General features: G+C 39.6%; 1 protein-coding gene across 1 annotated transcript in view; it reads right to left on the bottom strand.

Annotated features, from left to right (window-relative positions):
• The window catches only part of stx18 (syntaxin 18), a 225,430-nt gene that overhangs the window by 2,594 nt on the left and 204,727 nt on the right, over positions 1-18,109 (bottom strand). Inside the window, exons 7-10 of the mRNA XM_063045081.1 lie at positions 16,147-16,232; positions 14,050-14,108; positions 8,421-8,490; positions 3,708-3,788 (exon numbers count right to left, since the gene is read on the bottom strand). Coding sequence (XP_062901151.1) covers positions 3,708-3,788; positions 8,421-8,490; positions 14,050-14,108; positions 16,147-16,232 — 296 coding nt within the window. The remainder of the gene's footprint in view (positions 1-3,707; positions 3,789-8,420; positions 8,491-14,049; positions 14,109-16,146; positions 16,233-18,109) is intronic.

Raw genomic sequence — 18,109 nt, 5'->3', positions numbered from 1 at the left:
AGGTACTTATTTACCCTTTCTATAAGGGCAAGGCAGCTTTGGCTGTTATTGATTTCAATGAGGGGGTGAGTGGGGTGAGATGGAATGCGTAAAAGCAAGGTGGTCCTTTCCTTGCCAAATCATAAAGAAAATGATGTTGCAACCAATGAGGCCGTGGACTTGAGCCCTTCAACTGTGCATAGGCTCCAAATTAGATCCAATGTGGTTGTAGGAACAACATTCTCGTGCAAGGGTAGACTTCTGGTCTGACCTGGCAGGACTCAGTGAAAAAATGTAAACCCATCAAACAGCTTGAGCCTCAGGTTTCACTTAGTAATCAATTGGCATCAGTCTTTCATAGTGTTTATACAGTTCAAATCATTAAACAGTGTACTGAGCACAATGCAGAGTAAAGTGTAAAGGCTACTGAAAAACTGCAGTGCAGGTAAACAACAACGTGTAAGATCATATCGAGGTAGACCGTGAGGCCAAGAGTCCATTTTATCAAACAAGAGGTCTGTCAAGAGTGATAACAGTAAGATAGAAACCAAAAGTCCTTGAGCCTAGTGGTATGTGTTTTCAGGCGCCCGAAGACAGAGGGGAGAAGAGAGCATGTATGAGATGGGTGGGGTCTCATACTGGCTGCTTTACCGAGGCAGCGTGAAGTGTAGACAGAGTCCTTTGAGGGAAGGCTGTTTCCTGTAATGTGCTGATGATAGTGGATTTGGGGAACAACTGGTATTTTTGCAATCAGCTGAGGCGGAAGAAGTCTAAGAGAAATATAGAAGCCTAATGTTATGTCCTTATAAGCTTTAATTTTAATATTTCAATTTGTAACCTTTTAAATATGCTTATGCTTACAGGGAAAGAATAATGAGTTTGCTCAGCAGTGACATTCAGTGGCTTCAGTCTGCCATTGCACTTCAATGCTTATTGGTATTTGTTAACAAATATGTACCACATACCTTCTATAGATCTGTGAGACATTGTACCAATTACACTGAGAATTGATCACAATACGATTTCCAGGTAAAAACTGTATTACAGGTTAATGATGATAATTTTACCCTGGAATTTTCCCACGGAAAGAGAGAGCTGCATTAATTTTACAATGTATTTTGGAATGGATTGTTGCAATCTACTATTGTGAAATATGAATGCACAGAAGATGTATATAGGCAGTGGATTAAAAATGAAATAGGTACTTCAAGCATATTTATGTCAATTACTATGAGGGGATTAGTGTGAGCTGGGATTCCCATCTAGTAGAAACATGAAGATCACTACTGCTATACTGAGTGTCTGATGACCTAAAGTTCAAAGTCTTTGCACACACACACACACACACTCTTTCATTATCTTCATTTGTCACCTTCCAACTTTAATGTACCAATAATTCAAAACAATTATTGAAAAAATAATCCAATGTATTTTCTTACAACACAGAAGGAAGTCATTTGCTCCATTAACCCTATCTAACCTATTCTCTTTCACAAGTCCTGGTTCTCCTGCTACCACTTACACTAGGGGTAACTTAGGGACGTTGTTGTAATGTTGAAGGAAGCGCACAGTGTTACAGGAAGATCGTGCAAACTCCACACAGCATCTGAAGTCAGGAATGAACCTGGGTCACTGCAGCTGTGTGGCAGCACCTGTAACTTGTGTACCACTGCACTGGCCTTCAAAGCAAAGCAGGTACTGAATCCTGAATTCCCATTTACGTTGCTCTGTTGATAAGCTCAGTTATTTAGTTAGCTTACCTAGTTATGCCAAGTTAAACCAAAGGTGCTTAGTAGTCAGTCAAGTCTGAATCAGAGTTATGTGAGCACTACCACCTCAATTCTGCCTGTGGTTATTTTCATAGAACAAGAGATTCTGCAGATGCCGGAAATCTTGAGCAGCACCCACAAAAGGCTGGAGGAACTCGGCACGTTAGGCAGCATCTATGGAGGGGAATATACAGTCGGCTTTGGACTAAGACCCTTCATCAGGACCAGAAAGAGAGAGGGCAGAAGCCAGAATAAGATGGTGGGTGGAATAGGAAGGAGTGCCAGAACATGATTCAAGGCTCCAAACAGTCCTTCCATGCACGTCTGACAGGGTCATCTATCGTATCCAATGATCCTGGTGCAGTTACCTCTGCATCAGTGAGGCCCAACGCAGATTGGGGTAGTGCTTTGTTGAACACCTTTGCTCTGTTCACCACAAAAGGCAGGAGCTCCAGGTGGACGCCCATTTCAATTCAATTTTCCATTCCCATCCCAACGTGTCTGTCCATGGCCTCCTCTACTGCCACAATGAAGACAAATTCAAGTTAGAGGAGCAAAATATCATATTCTGCCTGGGTAGAATCCAACCTAATGGGATGAACATAGATTTCTTTACTTCTGATAATTACACCCTCTTCCCCCTTCTCACTTTTTCCATATCCCATTCTGGTTAGCTGTTCCTGAAACATTGAATGTGTGTCTTCAGGCTTCTGTACCTTGTCCTTGACGATAGCAATGAGAAGTGGGCATGTCCTGGGTGATGGGGGTCCTTAATGATGGATGTCACCTGTTGAAGGTGTATTGGATCCTGGGGAACATTTACACGTTTACACACTTCTGCTGCTTTTTCCAACCTTATGCAGTGGGCCCATCCTCCTCCTCCTCTCTATTCCATGGTCCACTGTCCTCTCCTTTCAGATTACTTTTTCTTCAGCCCTTTTAGCTCTCCCACCTATCATCTTCTAGCTTCTTACTTTAACCTTCCTCACCCACTCATCCACCCTCTCCCTTCTCTGGTCTCACCTATCACTTGCCAGTTTGTGCTCCTTTCCCCTACCCTTTCTTATTCTGGCTTCTATCCCCTAGGTTTCCAGAAAAGATGAATGAGCTTGGCACAAAACATTGACTGTTTATTCCCTTTCAAAGATGCTTCCTGACTTGCTGACTTCCTCTAGCATTTTGTGTGTGCTGCTGTGGTTATTTTCACCTTCAAGATATTTTTGCATTGGAAGTTACAAAGAAGGAAATCAATGGAGGATGTGGCATGGACCAAGGCCATTCAACCCCTTTTGTTCAATTAATTTCACTGCAAAGCTCTTCAGAGTTGCATAACCTTCTCCCCCTTTTAAGAATGACGTCCCTCTCCCTATCAGTGCATCCTAACTGGCTGCATTAAAATAGTTTCTTTATGTTGCTTTTGGCTCTTTTACTAGTTCCCTTAAGTCAGTGACATCTGGTTACTGGCATTGTTGTTACTTAAATTGCTTCCCTGAGTTATTAACTGTTTTTCTGATTTTGAACATGAGCTTGGATCTTTACTTGAACCCCTCTGCTCGAAGAAGAGTAACCTTAACTTACCAAAACTTTTAACTTTATTGAACTCTTGCAAACACAATACCATGCTAGATTTTTTTTCTTTTAATTCCTCCTAACCTTGGCACCCTTTCTATAGGCACTGTCAATACCATAAATAGTAAACTATCAAATAAATTCTCTTACTCCATATTCTGAGTCACGAACTACAGCAGAATGGAAAATGAATATCTTTACATTTTGAGAATATTCCATTGATTTTTTTCAGGGAAACGTTAATAAATCTTTAGAAAAGAATGAAATGCAATGGCTGCGAAGCCTACTCCAGATAATTTGGAGCATAGTTAATAACATTCATCTGCATTGTCGATTTTCTTCTTTATTAGAAAAAACTGAGAACATCTACCAACTAACAATATTTCTTACCTCTCTAATATCTTCATTCCCTTCCTTAACATTTTCAGTTGTACCCACAACTAGTTCATGAATGTTGTCTATCTCTTTTTCCTGACAAGCAAGAATAAAGAAATCTTAATGAATTGGATAAACAGAAGTTGTTGCCCATAATTTCCATTTCACAAACATCTGATATTACTGACTCTACCAATACAATTCTTTTCAAAACATTGAACAGATATGGGAACATACTAATATCAACTTTCTCACACTAAAGTCACAATAATGTAAACATATTTCATGTTCTTAAACATATAAAATGTTGTTATCCATTAATAATTTTATAAACAACACGAATACCATTTTAAAGGACATATTTGTACATAAATACATTGGGGCACGACTGCGCAAGCGCGTGGACATCAGCCAGTGAGAACAGCATGAAGAGTTTAAAAGGAGATGGTTATTTCTTCAGCGGTTTGATTGGGGCATGACTACGCAAGCGCGTGGACGCCAGCCAGTGAGAATAGTGAGAAGAGTTTAAAAGGAGACAGCTTTATAGAGCGGGTGTCAGAGGAGCGGGCGACGGAGTAGAGGGAGACAGAGTAGGAAGACTTTGGCTCAACGGGGCTTAGATGATAACAGGTCGAGGCATGTTAGGTTGCCTGTGTAGAATACAGACAAGAAGAATGTGTGTGAGGCCGGTGTTCTGTGCTCAGTGTCAGATGCGGGAAGTCCGGGAGACTCCCAGCCTCCCGGATGGCCACATCTGCACCAGGTGCATCGAGCTGCAGCTCCTTAGGGACCATGTTAGGGAGAGTGAGGAGGTGATAGATAGGAGCTATAGGCAGGTCATCACACCAGGGCCTAGGGAGACAGATAAGTGGATAACAGTCGAGAGAGGGAAGGGCAAGAGGCAGATGCTAGAGAGCACCCCTGTGGCTGTACCCCTTGACAATAAGTACTCCTGCTTGAGTACTGTTACATAAGAGCATAAGAAATAGGAGCCTGCCCGCTATTCAATAAGATCATGGCTGACCTGTCCATAAACTCAGCTCCATCTACCTGCCTTTTCCCCATAACACTTAATTCCCCTACTATGTAAAAATCTATCTAACTGTATCTTAAATATATTTAGTGAAGAAGCCTCAACTGCTTCCCGGGGCAGAGAATTCCACAGATTCACCTCTCTCTGGGAAAAACTGTTTCTCCTCATTTCCATCCTAAATCTTCTCCCCTGAATCTTGAGGCAATGTCCCCTGTGGGGGCCTACCTGGGGGAGGCAACAGTGGCTGTGCCTCTGGCACAGAGTCTGGCCCTGTGGCTCAGAAGGGTAGGGAAAGGAAGAGAAAGGCAGTAGGGAAAAGGGACTCTATAGTTAGGTTGTCAGACAGGCAATTCTTTGGACGCAGGAAAGAAGCATGGATGGTAGTTTCCCAGGTGCCAGGGTCCAGGATATTTCTGATCACGTCCATGATATCCTGAAGTGGGAAGGAGAACAGCCAGAGGTCGTGGTACATATTGGTACCAATGACGTAGGCAGGAAAAGGAAGGAGGTCTGAAAGCAGACTACAGGGAGTTAGGAAGGAAGTTGAGAAGCAGGACCACAAAGGTAGTCATCTCGGGATTACTGCCTGTGCCACGTAACAGTGAGTATAGGAACAGCGTGAGATGGAGGATAAATGCGTGGCTGAGGGATTGGAGTAGGGGGCAGGGATTCAGATTTCTCGATCATTGGGACCTCTTTTGGGGCAGGAGTCACCTGTAAAAAAAGGACCGGTTGTTCTTGAATCCCAGGGGGACCAATATCCTGGCGGGAAGGTTTGCTAAGGCTATTGGGGAGAGTTTAAACTAGGATTGCTGGGGGGTGGGAACCGAACAGAAGAGACAGTGCAAGAGGGAGGATAGGCAGGTGATCGAGAATGGATGCGCTCAGACCAGTGGTTTGAGATGTGTCTATTTTAATGCAAGAAGTATTACGAACAAAGCGGAAGAGCTTAGAGCATGGATCAGTACTTGGAGCTATGATGTTGTGGCCATTACAGAGACTTGGATAGCTCAGGGGCAGGAATGGTTACTTCAAGTGCCAGGATTTAGATGTTTCAGAAAGGACAGGGAGGCAAAAGAGGTGGGGGCATGGCACTGTTAATCAGAGATAGTGTCATGGCTGCCGAAAAGGAAGAAGACATGGAGGGATTGTCTACAGAGTCTCTGTGGGTGGAAGTTAGGAACAGGAAGGGGTCGAGCAGATAGGGAGACAGATTCTGGAAAGGAGTAATAATAACAGGGTCGTTGTGGTGGCAGATACGATAGGGTCTTTTAAGAGACTCCTGGATAGGTACATGGAGCTCAGAAAAATAGAGGCTATGGGTAACCCCAGGTAATTTCCAAGGTAAGGACATGTTCGGCACAGCTCTGTGGGCTGAAGGGCCTGTATTGTGCTGTTGGTTTTCTATGTTTCTATAAAAAGCATTGCAAATAGAGCATCTCTGAACAAACAATAAAGAGCCAAGATCTGGAGTTTCTTTTCTGTGTGCTGTTCTTCGTACAATTCAACTGGCATACTCTGGCACAAAAAGCAAAATTTTAAAGACAAATTGTATTAATTCAAGTTTCTGTAAGCCTTTGCTTTAAATTAAGAAATTCTTGCTATAGTTCGGAGAGGTAACCAGTAACAAATTGATTAATCTTGACAAAATTAGACTACCATATAAAAATGGTGCGATAATACCTTGACTATGAGAAGGCAAAAAATATTGAAATTCTTAATGGACTGTTCAAAAAATAAATGTTCTTGCACTTGGAATGAATTAATCATCACTAGGAGCTTATATGTATTGCACCCAATTGCAGATTGTTGTGGAGCTTTTAAAATTTATGAGATTATTTTGGAACACTATTAGAAAAGCTTTAAAAGATTTTGACTTTTTTTTCTTTTTATACTGACCAATGCATTCCATAGTACCTGGGAAATAGTTTTGAACAAATTTTAAATGTTAATTTCTGCAATTTCTGATTTCCTATAGGTGAGAAGAGGTTGATATGTTCTCAATTAATAAGGGCGTTAAATATTATGGGGAGGAGGCAGGAGGATGAGTTTGAGAGAGATAATAAGTTAGCCATGGAGCAGACTCAATGGCCTAGGCATTACAGTCTCATAAATTGTCATCATTTTATTTTGTTAAGTTCATGGAACAAACTGTAAATAGTTGTAAAGAAGATTTTCACAGCACTTAAAATCACATATGAAAACTTTAATACAAACAGAATGCTGAAAGAACTCAGCGGGTAAATTAGCCTCTTTAGAAATAAATGGGAAAAGTCAATATTTCAGATTGAAACCCCGCATCAGGATCAAAAGGGAACAGGGAAGATTACCATATATAGTAGTGCAAAGGGGGAAGGGGTGAGGGTATAGAGGATGGCAGGTGATAGGTGGAGTCAGACGGAGATGGGTTGACGGACAGAATGAACCAGATGTGCTTGGGGGTGGGGGTCAGAGGTTGGTAGGTGATAGGTGGAATCAGATGGGAGAGAATAAGAGTACATGGAATCCATTGCTTAACTTTGCTTGATTAGGCTGATATTAGATTTTATGTTTGCAAGTGAATTTGAGCAGAAATTTGAAGAGTTTTCATTAAAGGCACAATTTTGAACACAATTTGTTCCCATTTCACTGACTGGAAGAAAGGAAGAAGCAATTCCCAGTTCTTTAATGGACTTGACAAGAAGTAGAACTGAAAAAAAGAACTGAAGCAAAATCTACTATGTACATCCAAAATTAGCCGGCCGGTGGTGCAGAGTTTGAGGCGAGCGGTCCTGGGTTCGAATCTGGCTGGCTCCTTGCACACTTTCCATCCGTGCTGGATTGAGCACCCAAGTTGGCCTCATCAAAAACAAATGCCAAAAAAATGACAAAGTTGCTGCTGATGCACCCCAAGGCATGAAGAGGAAAAACAACGTTCCAAAATATGTTTCTGGTCATTTGGTTTAAAATTGGAAGAAGATGCATTTTAAAGTGAGAGAAATCTAATACAGAAAATACTGACTTTTATCAATGACAGGCTGAGATCTCTGTGAAAATGGCACTTAAATACTAATGAACATTAAAATATATAAGATATATATTTAAAAACAACATTGCATGAAAATGCTTAACAGCAGCAATTTTTACATCTAACTTCAAGGAAGTTGTTTTCTGCGGCTTGCACAGGACATACATGATAGCACCTGTATGTTGCATTCAGTTTCCAACTTTGCTTCCACTTACTTCATTGAGATTGAATTTCAAAAGTGAAGTACAACAGACAGTTGCTGTTACATTGTGTGACTATCTTTGCAAAGTGAGGGAAATTTCTACCCCAAAGCATGTACAATTCATAATTTAACACAGTAATGCGTTAGACCTAATATCTTAGATCACCAGCATGTTATTTACCTGTGGCATCGTGTGTGGGTACGGTTAATCAGTGTCATTATTTGTATTTTGAATTAGCAATTTAATCTGAAGTACCCCCAATTTCAGTATATGAGAAACATTTGACCAATGAATGCACATATTAATGAACTGATCAGACTGAATTTCAGAAGGCGTTTGGTTCCCAGTGAATCCAAATCACTTTTCTATAGCTTTATTTAAATGCACTGTTTGAAAAAGGACCATCACACCCCACAGAGCCAAATTCGTCTGCTATGCAAAATAGGTTAGCAACACGTAAAGGAAAAATATAATACTTAGCTCACCTGTTGCAGAACTTTGTCAGTAAAAATTTCCTGAAGTCTCGAGATTTCAACCACTTTTCCCTCAATTTGCCTGTTTTAAAAAGATTATATTCCAAATATAAACAATATTTTTTTGAGACATACAGGTCAAGGATATGCTCATTTGCAAATTAAAGCAAATATAATAAACAGATAACAACTAGTTGGAGCTTGAAAAAAATCTCAGCACTGGAGGGGAAGCAATTGATCATCTGCAGCGCTTACAAGAGGGTTATTGATAATAGTACACAACTGCATTTCTTTTAATTCATTGCTCAGATAAAGTTATGAACTGGATTCTGACAAACAGCCAGTTGGGTGAGTTTCCTGTCTTTATTTCACATTTCCAGAATTTGCTGCTTTGTTTTTCCACTGATCTCTTAACTAGCAGTGTTGGAGATTGAAAATTTTCCTTATTCAGGATATTCCCATGGGTAGTGTGACATGGGGATTACATGAGGGTAAACTCTTCATCTGTACAGCAACATGACGTGCTAGCCCCCAATCTCAGAAGGCTGCAGCAGTGGTTCACTTACTTTACCATTTCAACTATCCTGTTGATTTTCAGAGTGCCAAATTGTAGGAAGATTTTCTTTGAGGCTGGATATAATTAAGTTTAAAAATATTTCTGTGACCTGGGAAATGCTGGTAAAACCACACTCAGTTCTCTTCAGTAGACGATGTTGCAGACTTTGCATACTAAATGCTGTAATCTCTGAGATGATGGTCCTCTCAATATATTATTATACCTGCGATTAAACTTCAAAGCTGTACTTCATGTACTATAAAACGTGTGGTTGCAGAAGGTACCATCCTTCTCCAGATTGGAAACTTAATCTTGAGTAACTATTAAAGATGTTTTACAGGATTTGTAAACCTCTGCCCGTACAGGCATTTACAGACAGTTAAGGCTGTAGCAGTGAGCAGCTAAGTATCTGACTGGAGTCAGAGCAAGAAGACAAATTTCTTTTCTTGAGCATAAGACCATAATACATAGGAGCAGAATTAAGCTATTTGGCCCATCGAGTCTGCTCCACCATTTCATCATGGCTGGAAGAGAGCCCAATAATCCGAAAATCTTATGCCCTCCCTCCTACACCATCTCCTTAGCCACATATTAAACTGTATAATCATCTTAGTTCTGGCTTCACTAGCATGTGACACGGGTAGCAATCCTGGAATCATAAACCTGGAGGTCCTGCCCTTTAACTTAACACTTAGCTCCCTAAACTCCCTATGCAGAACCTCGTCACTCGTCCTAGCCGTGTCATTAGTACCCACATGGACCACAACTTCTGGCTGTTTATCTTCCCACTTAAGAATGCTGAGGACTTGACCTGAGATATCCCAGACCCTGGCACCCAGGAGGCAACATACCATCCTGGAACCTTGTTCTTGCCACAGAACCTCTTGTCCATTCCCCTAACTAATGCATCCCCTATCACCACAGTAGGCCACTTCTCCCCCTTCCCTTCTGAGTCACAGAGGCAGACTCAGTGCCAGAGACCTGACCATTGTGAACTTCCTTTGTTTAGGTCATCTCCCCCCCCCCCCCAAAGTGATATACCTGTTGTTGAGGGGGATGGCCACAGGGGTTCTCTGCACTGGCTCCTCAACCTCTTTTCTGAATGTCACCCAGTTTCCTGTGGCCTGCACCTTGGGTGTACCTTCCTCTCTCTATGTCCTGTCTATCACCCCCTCGGCCTCTCAAATGATCTGGGGTTCATCCAGTTTCAGCTCCAGCTCCTTAGCGCAGATTGTTAGAGGCTGCAGCTGGGTGCACTTCTCGTAGCTGTAGTTGTCATGGACAAGGGAGTTTTCCCTGCCTTCCCACATCGCACAAGTGGAGCATTCAACTATCGTGCCTGGCATCTCTGCTGTCCCAGCTGAGCAGGTATAAAGAAAGGGAGGGGAAAAAAATGAGCTTTTCTTTTGTTTTGTTTTCTCTACATGAAGCTTCTCTTTGTGAAAATCTTAAAGAGCTAAACCCTCAAGATCACCACTCCAACTCTGTCCACTCAGACGATGCCTGCTGCGATGATGGCCTTAACAAGTGTTAATGGACCACATGGGTTTGTACATACATCCGGTAGCTTTTTGGTACTCACTGTTGCCATTAGCTTTGTATTTGGTTACTGGACTTTGAAGTTGTTTTCTGTCATAGATGGATTTGAGTAAAAGTTCTGCTTAGTCTAGACCCTTGGACACTGAATCAGAACCAGAGTCAGGTTAATTTTCACAGACATATGTCATGAAGGTTTGAAGCAGCAATACAGTGCAAGGCATTAAAATTAGTGTATGTTCTGAAAAAAGTGCAAAAGGTGGTTAACGAAATAGTGTTCATTGACAGTTCAGAAGTCTGATGGCGTTAGTGAAGAAGCTGTTTTTAAAAGGTTGAGTGTGGGTCTTCAGGTACGTGTACCTCCTCCCTGATGGTAGTAATGAAAAGACGCCATGTCCCTGCTGGTGAGAGTCTTTAATGAAGCTTGTCATTTTCTTGAGGTACCACCTCTTTAAGAGTGGACTTAGGCCATTTAGCCCATCGAGTCTGCTTCACCATTCTAAGATGGCTGATTTATTATCCCTCTCAACCCCATTTACCTGCCTTCTCCCTGTAACCTTTGACTCCTTAACTAATCAAAAACCTATCAACCTCTGCTTTAAAAACATCAAATGACTCGGCTTCCACAGCGGTTCGTGGCAATGAATTTCTCAGGTTCACCACCCATGATAGAACTTGCTGAGTCTACAATGCTCTACAGCCTCTTGAGATCCCGTGCAGTGGAGCCTCCACACCAGGCTGTGAAGCAATCAGTCAGAATGCTCTGCACGATACATTTTTAAAAAATTTGCAAGTCTTTGGTAATATGCCAACTCTCCTCCAACTCCTAATGAAGTATAGCCACTGGCATGCCTTTGGCTTTGGGCCCAGGATAGATGCCATGAGATGTTGATAGCCAGAAATCTGAAGCTACCTACTCTTTCCACTGCTCAGCCCTCAATAATGACTCATGAGTGTTTTCCCAATGTCTTCTTCTTAAAGTCCACAATCAGTTCCTTGGTCTTTCTGAAGTTGAGTGAAATGTTGTTGTGACACCACTCAAACAACCGATCTCTCACTTCTGTAGATCTCTTTGTTGCCATCTGAGCCCGCAAATAATAGTAGTGTCATCGGCAATTGTTTTGATGGCACTTGAGGCTGTGCCTAGCTCCACAGTCATAACTGCAGACAAAGTAGAGCAGTGGGCTCAGCACACATCCTTGAGCTGTGCCTTTATTAACTGTCAGTGACGAGATGCTAGGTACTGATCAACACTGACTGTGCTCTCCCAGTAAGGAGGTTGAGGATCCTGTTGCAGTGGAAGGTATGGGGGTCCAGGTTTTAAAACTTGGTGATTAGTGCTGAGGATATGATAGGATTGAACACCATACTATAACCAATAAGCAGCCACATGGTGTATGTTTTGCTGTTGTCCGGATGCTCCAAAGTGAGCGGAGGGCCAGGGAGATTGCATCTGCTGTAGACAAGCTGTGGAGGTATCTGCTTCAGACAGGAGTTAACTCTAGCCACGACCAACCTCTCAAAACACTTCATCACAGTAGATGTGAGTGCTACCCGACTTTAGTCACAGAAAAGATAGCTGGTTTTTAATTACATCTGTCTGGTCAGTCTTAAGCTCCAGGTAATGAAAGAACACAATATTTATTACTTCACCAGATATTTTACTAATGCAAAGACCTTTTGATATGGCAAGTCCCTCCAACTGCTAGTTAATTTATTAAATATTTGTAAGTCATTTAATTAGAGGTTTGACTTTATTTATTTGCTTAATTAGTTTCCGGGAGTGCTTGACAAACCAAAACCTTTAAATTTGAAAGTCAAGGGCCGTAAGTGCAAGGGAATGTCATTGCTTAAGAGTTCCCATCAAACTTTATACTATCCCAGTCCCAGAACTGACAGCACTGTGAATGCAGCACCACCAGATACCTGCAGTGGTTGAGAAAGCCAATGCCCCCATCTCTATACTAACTGGCGATTAGGTTTTCCAGTGATGCCCACATCCTACGAATTATAAGCAAAAATTCTTCACTGTAAGTCTGTTCTATAGACATTAATAATCATTATAAATATATGGAGTGTTCCAAGTCAGCAAAGTACTGTCTGTCCAAATAGTTTTTAAGTTCGGCATCTTACATTTAATGTGCTGGCAACAATGCTCCAGGATTGAAAATCACAAACAAAGCTTCAAACCAAAACTAAATGAAAGACCTAAAAAAAAAATCACTAGGAAGAAGTACTAAAAAAGCTGTTGGTGTTTTTGAAATGAGGCTTCCAGCTCAATATACAACACAACCCTTTTATCCAAGATTATATTATGCCACCTCTAACCCCTGAACAGTGCCAAAATTTAAAACAGCTGCTTTTTCACTGGGTGGAGATAAATATAATGAGAATAACTAAAATGGCTCTTTGTAAGAAGACACAAGAGAAAAAGAACATTGGAAATATTCTACTGGCTACCTCGAACAAAAAAATAGTGGAATGAAGAAAGGGCAAAGGCCACAAACCACACAGATTTTGTCCCATCTGCAATATCAGGAATTCCATACCACTTATTAATTCTCCTGCAGGAGGTAACTGAGAATGTGTACTGGCTGTAGAAATAAATTCCCTGAAATTTCTCTTGGAGCCCTGGGGTAATTTTGTAAAACTCCTGGTTATTACTTTAATATTGAAATAGACATTAGTCAGTCCCAGGCAATTTCATCCTGCAGGCATGTCCAGTTTTTGCAGCACAAAAATCATTTTCTTTAGAACAACATTTGATCTACTAATTCGATGCATATCTGTTTAACTTCTATTCCTAATTTTCAGCAGATGTTTATCCAAATGATTATAAACAAAATTACCAGGGAGAAGTTTCTCTGCTTTTACTGGGAGAGAATCACAACACAGGAGGGATTTTTATAGTGCCTTATTTTAAAATTTAACTCACTAGTGCACTTGATTCTCCAGTTCTTGGCTGAGTCCTCAATTCATACTCAGTTAATAATAGGGAAATTGGCTAGTGATCTTTGATGGCAGGCCTATAAATTTGGGCTTGGGGACCACCCTAAATCGGTCCTTGTACCGATACAGAACAAGGTAACTTTTCAGTTATGTCTTACCTAACAAGGTAGGGAGAGCTTGGATGTCAGCAGCATCAGTTGAAAGCTTGTGGGGATGGGGTTGGAGGAGGGGGGAGAAGGATGAGTTGAGTGCCAAGCACCAAGAAATGCTAGAAGCTCTTCTCCACTATCTGAATGCAGGTTTCGAAATATTCTTGGAGAAGATAAGGCTAAAATTGTACAATTATGTATTGAAGTTCATAAGCAATTGTTTTTTGGAAAAAAATGGCAACTATTACTACTTGTGTCATGATTCAAACTCAAAGGAAAAGAAATTCCTAAAAGCAGGAAAACACTCATCTGTCAGGGGACATATTTTTCTTCACCTGCAATAATTTTCATAAACAGCTAACTGAGTCATTAACTGTTCTAAAATAAACATTAGTTTGCAATTGTTTTCTTTACATGCCTTTCTGTCAGAGCTGTATTATTAGAACATTACCTCACTTCATCCACCAGGCTATTCATCTCACTGACAAGGCGCTGGTTTTCTTGTTCAAACTGCCAGAAATGAAGCACAGTATTAATTATCATGCAAACTTATGAAGTATTTATATATTCATATCTAGACTACTCAATTCAAGTTCCATTATAATGTCTTCTAGTTACAAATTAAAAAAAGAAAATGAGCAAGCAATTTGTAAGCATAGAAAGCTTTTGGAGGAGAAACTTTTTTGTTGTTCAAATGTTTACTACCAACATTTGAATCTAACAAACACTTTCAGAATACACAACATATCAGGAAACAGAGATAAGAGATGAACAAATATTTTCAGAGTCAGTCTCAATCCTAAAGTCCTTAAAGTACTGATTTCACTCTCCTCCATCCAAATAATTCATTTATTTGTGTGTGAATAAAATCCATGCAAGTTTAAAAAAAGACGAGATCATCAAACCTGGACACATTTAGTATAGACAAAATGTCTAAATTCAAGTGTACTGGGAGATAGCTTTTACTAAGAATGTAGAAGCATGGATAGACCAATTTTTTTGGAATAGGCGAAAATCTGAAACTACCAACAAACTCTCCATTACTGACTTCTTTTTATATCATGGTAAAACAAAAACACAGTAAAATTCTGATAAACCAATATCAAAATGTTTGGAGATTCTAATAGTTCAGCATCTGGCTCACTCATGCTATCCATGACATGGGGTGCATGGATAGAACCACAGGCCCAGAATCCCAGCAGGATTGGGATCTGGGCTGTGTGCTGAATGGGTGAAAGCCAAGGGTCAGAATCACTGCTTGCAGCCAGAGCCATGGCCAAGAGTGCTTATTTATTTTACGCTCCCTTTAATCTCAACAAGTTCACTGGAAAATTTATTATACTACTGAGTCATGTGTTATTAAAGCAAACTTGGGTACTAATAAGAGTAATAAGCAATAGTCCAGAAATCTGCTAGTTTGGTACTAACAAAGTCCCAAAGATGCCAGATAACACTAAAGGCTTAGAAAAGATGGTGCCAGAGACAATGGTGACATCCTGCAAACAGCTTATGAAACTATTCTGCTTCTCCTCCTTCTTCATTTAAATATGTTTCTTCTCCCAAATTACGATTGGTTGCGGCCTGTAATTTCCATTCTAATGATGTATTTTTGGGCTAATTGAGCAATCTAGTGCTTTTGCTATCTCCTAGGAAATTCAGAGGTTGCAAGCAAATTTTTGCAGAACTTTTCTAAAGGCAAAGTTAACTTGAGATGTTAAAATAAAGTTCTAAACCAAAAAAAAAGCAATTACAATACTTTGTTAAAAGGTAACAAACAAATCAAATCAACCAAATCAAATTCCATCTCAATATACAATCATTTATTATAATTTCAATTGTCCCCATGGAATATCTCAAACTCACCCTTCAAATTGTTTTTGAAGAGCAATTTTAGAAAGACTACAACTGGAGTATAACTGCACTTTTGGTCTTCTTATTTTAGGAAAGATACCAGGGAGGCATGCAGATGTTTTGTATCAAACCTTCCTTGCACACTGCATATATCATTTCATAAATTCATAAATCTACATTTCAAACTTCCCCCCAAAAGACATTTAAATGAAGTGCAAATCCCGTGACTGTATAGTATAGAAAAACAATAAAGATAACTGAAAGAAATTAAAGACAAAAATCTGCAAAATACTCAACCAGTCAGGCAGCGCGAGTGAGAGTGAATTTTTTTGTTTTGCTTTCATTTCAGATTCATGGCAACCACAATATAGTATTATGCTTTTGCTTTTATTGCTTTAAGAAAGTCTCATATTTCAGAACAGAACAGAAAATTCAATCTTAAATCTTCATGTAATGAATAGCAAGAATTCAAATGTAGCACAAAAATAATGCTACTGAAAAGCAAATATGAGACAGAAAGGCCATTTGGATGGTTAAACTTCTTTGAAAGTCTAAGGGTGATGCTTTCGTATTCCTCAGAGTCTGTTGCAATTGTACTCAAAAGTTAACTTGATACTATTAACCATAAACAAATTACCTGTTTTTATGATCAGGAACCATAAAATAAGTATTATTTATATTAAAGAACTGAACTTACTATTTGTATTTCTTCCGGTGAAAGTTCATCACTCTTTGCATCATTCCAAAGACCTAAATTATCCTGTGGCTCTGGAAACATGTTTCCTGTGGGTAAAGAAAATACATGTCAAATAATTTTAACTTTGATGCTAAATTTAAGTAAATGACTGATTCTTTGAAAAGGAAACTGGGTAATCATATGAGGAAGAAATGAGTAGGATATGTCATAGTTGAGAAGATTAAGTTAGAATTATATATGTACACAGCAAAAACATCAGCAGAGATCGGTTTAAGTAAGTGGCCTGTTCCTATGATATATGTTTCTTGTTTTTCTCCGTAATCTATATGAGAGGCATTATACTGGAAAATATTTTCAGAGTGTTTACTAAATACTCATGTAGGTTTTACTTTAAATAAAAACTTCTTTTCATCTCTGTTCTGAATGCTCAAATCTTCTTTTACTGTTTACTTATACTGTGCATTACATGCATGTTGAATTACAGTTTATTGACTTATTTGTGGTAACATTTTATTTTATGTCCTATGCGTGATATATGTTTTCCTGGTACACCATGAACTGGAGGAATGTTGTTTCGTTTGATTGTATGCAGTACTGTGCAAAAGTCTTAGGGACATGTAAAAAATTCCTTTCAAAATAATGAAAAGTTCCTAACTATAAAAAAATTACTATAAAGTGCAGTAAAAAATGAAAAAACAAAATCAAATCAATGCTTGGTGTGACCACCCTTTACCTTTAAAACTGCATCAATTCTCTTAGGTACACTGTTAGGTGCAGTTTGATAAGAAAATCAGCCGGTAGATTGTTTGTCTTGGAGGACTTGCCAGTTACTCTGCACACTTTGGCTGCCTTGCTTATTTCCATCTCTTCAGGTAATCCCAGACAGCCTAAATGATGGTATGGCCTCTGTGGAGGTCATACCATCTGAAACCATATCAAAAATCTCAGATGCCTAAGACTTTTGCACAGTACTGTATATGCAGTCAGATGACAATAAACTTGTTCTTCAACTTGAAAAATTCTGATCCCTTGTTCTGATCAGGCCGAATTATATCCTTCTAACCACGAGGATGTAGGTCATCAGACCTTGGGAATTTATCACCTTTCAGTCCAAATACTTTCACCATTATTACTGTTAATATCTTTATACTGTTTATCTATTCACCAATATAGAAATTCACTATTTCCAAGAAATGTTCTGTGTCTTATTCTGTGATGATAGACACAAAGCTGATCTTTTCCTTTTTACATATCTATATGAAGTTCTTAAGTCCATTTTTAAGATAAGAGTCAGCTTGCTCTTGTATTTGACTTTTTCTTTCTTTTGCAGTACTTCAGTTTTCCTTTGATAAATTCAAATTTCAATTTAATCTTCTGGATTTCTGATATACATCTTTTTGTTTGATGTAATACTATTGTCTCTTAACATGTATGTCTGATTCCCACTTCTTGCTGAAGTTAATTCAATTAAAGGGAGGGGACCGTTGACTCAGACCACAAGAGGCAATGTGTGATTAAGTGCCTTGCTCAAGGACACAAACACGCTGCCACAGCTGAGGTTCAAACTAGTGACCTTCAGATCACTAGACAAACGCCTTAACCTCTCGGCCACATGCCCAACACATTCAATTAAAGAGCAAAATTTACTTGTAAATGATGTATTTTTCTTAAAGAGTGAAGAAGGATATATGATCATCCTGGTCTTAGTTTTATGGTCTGTTTAGCCACCAGAATTCTTCACCTAGTCCATACGAAGACTTGGCTAATTCCAGTTAGATGATGCTTTCTCATATAACTAGAATTAAGAAGCTACACCTGCAGTGAATCCTCATGATTAGTTGCAGTAGTGCACTTGCTGGATCCCACTGTATATTAATTGAACCATAAATCTTCCATTAATTAGACTCAAAGATTCAAAGTACATTTATTATCAAAGAATGTATAAATTATACAACCTTGAGAT

This window comes from Mobula hypostoma, chromosome 4, assembly GCF_963921235.1.
Source record: "Mobula hypostoma chromosome 4, sMobHyp1.1, whole genome shotgun sequence".
NCBI lineage: Eukaryota > Metazoa > Chordata > Chondrichthyes > Myliobatiformes > Myliobatidae > Mobula > Mobula hypostoma.
The sequence above is the reverse complement of the archived record's forward strand: the minus strand, read 5'-3'. Positions and strand labels throughout refer to the sequence as shown.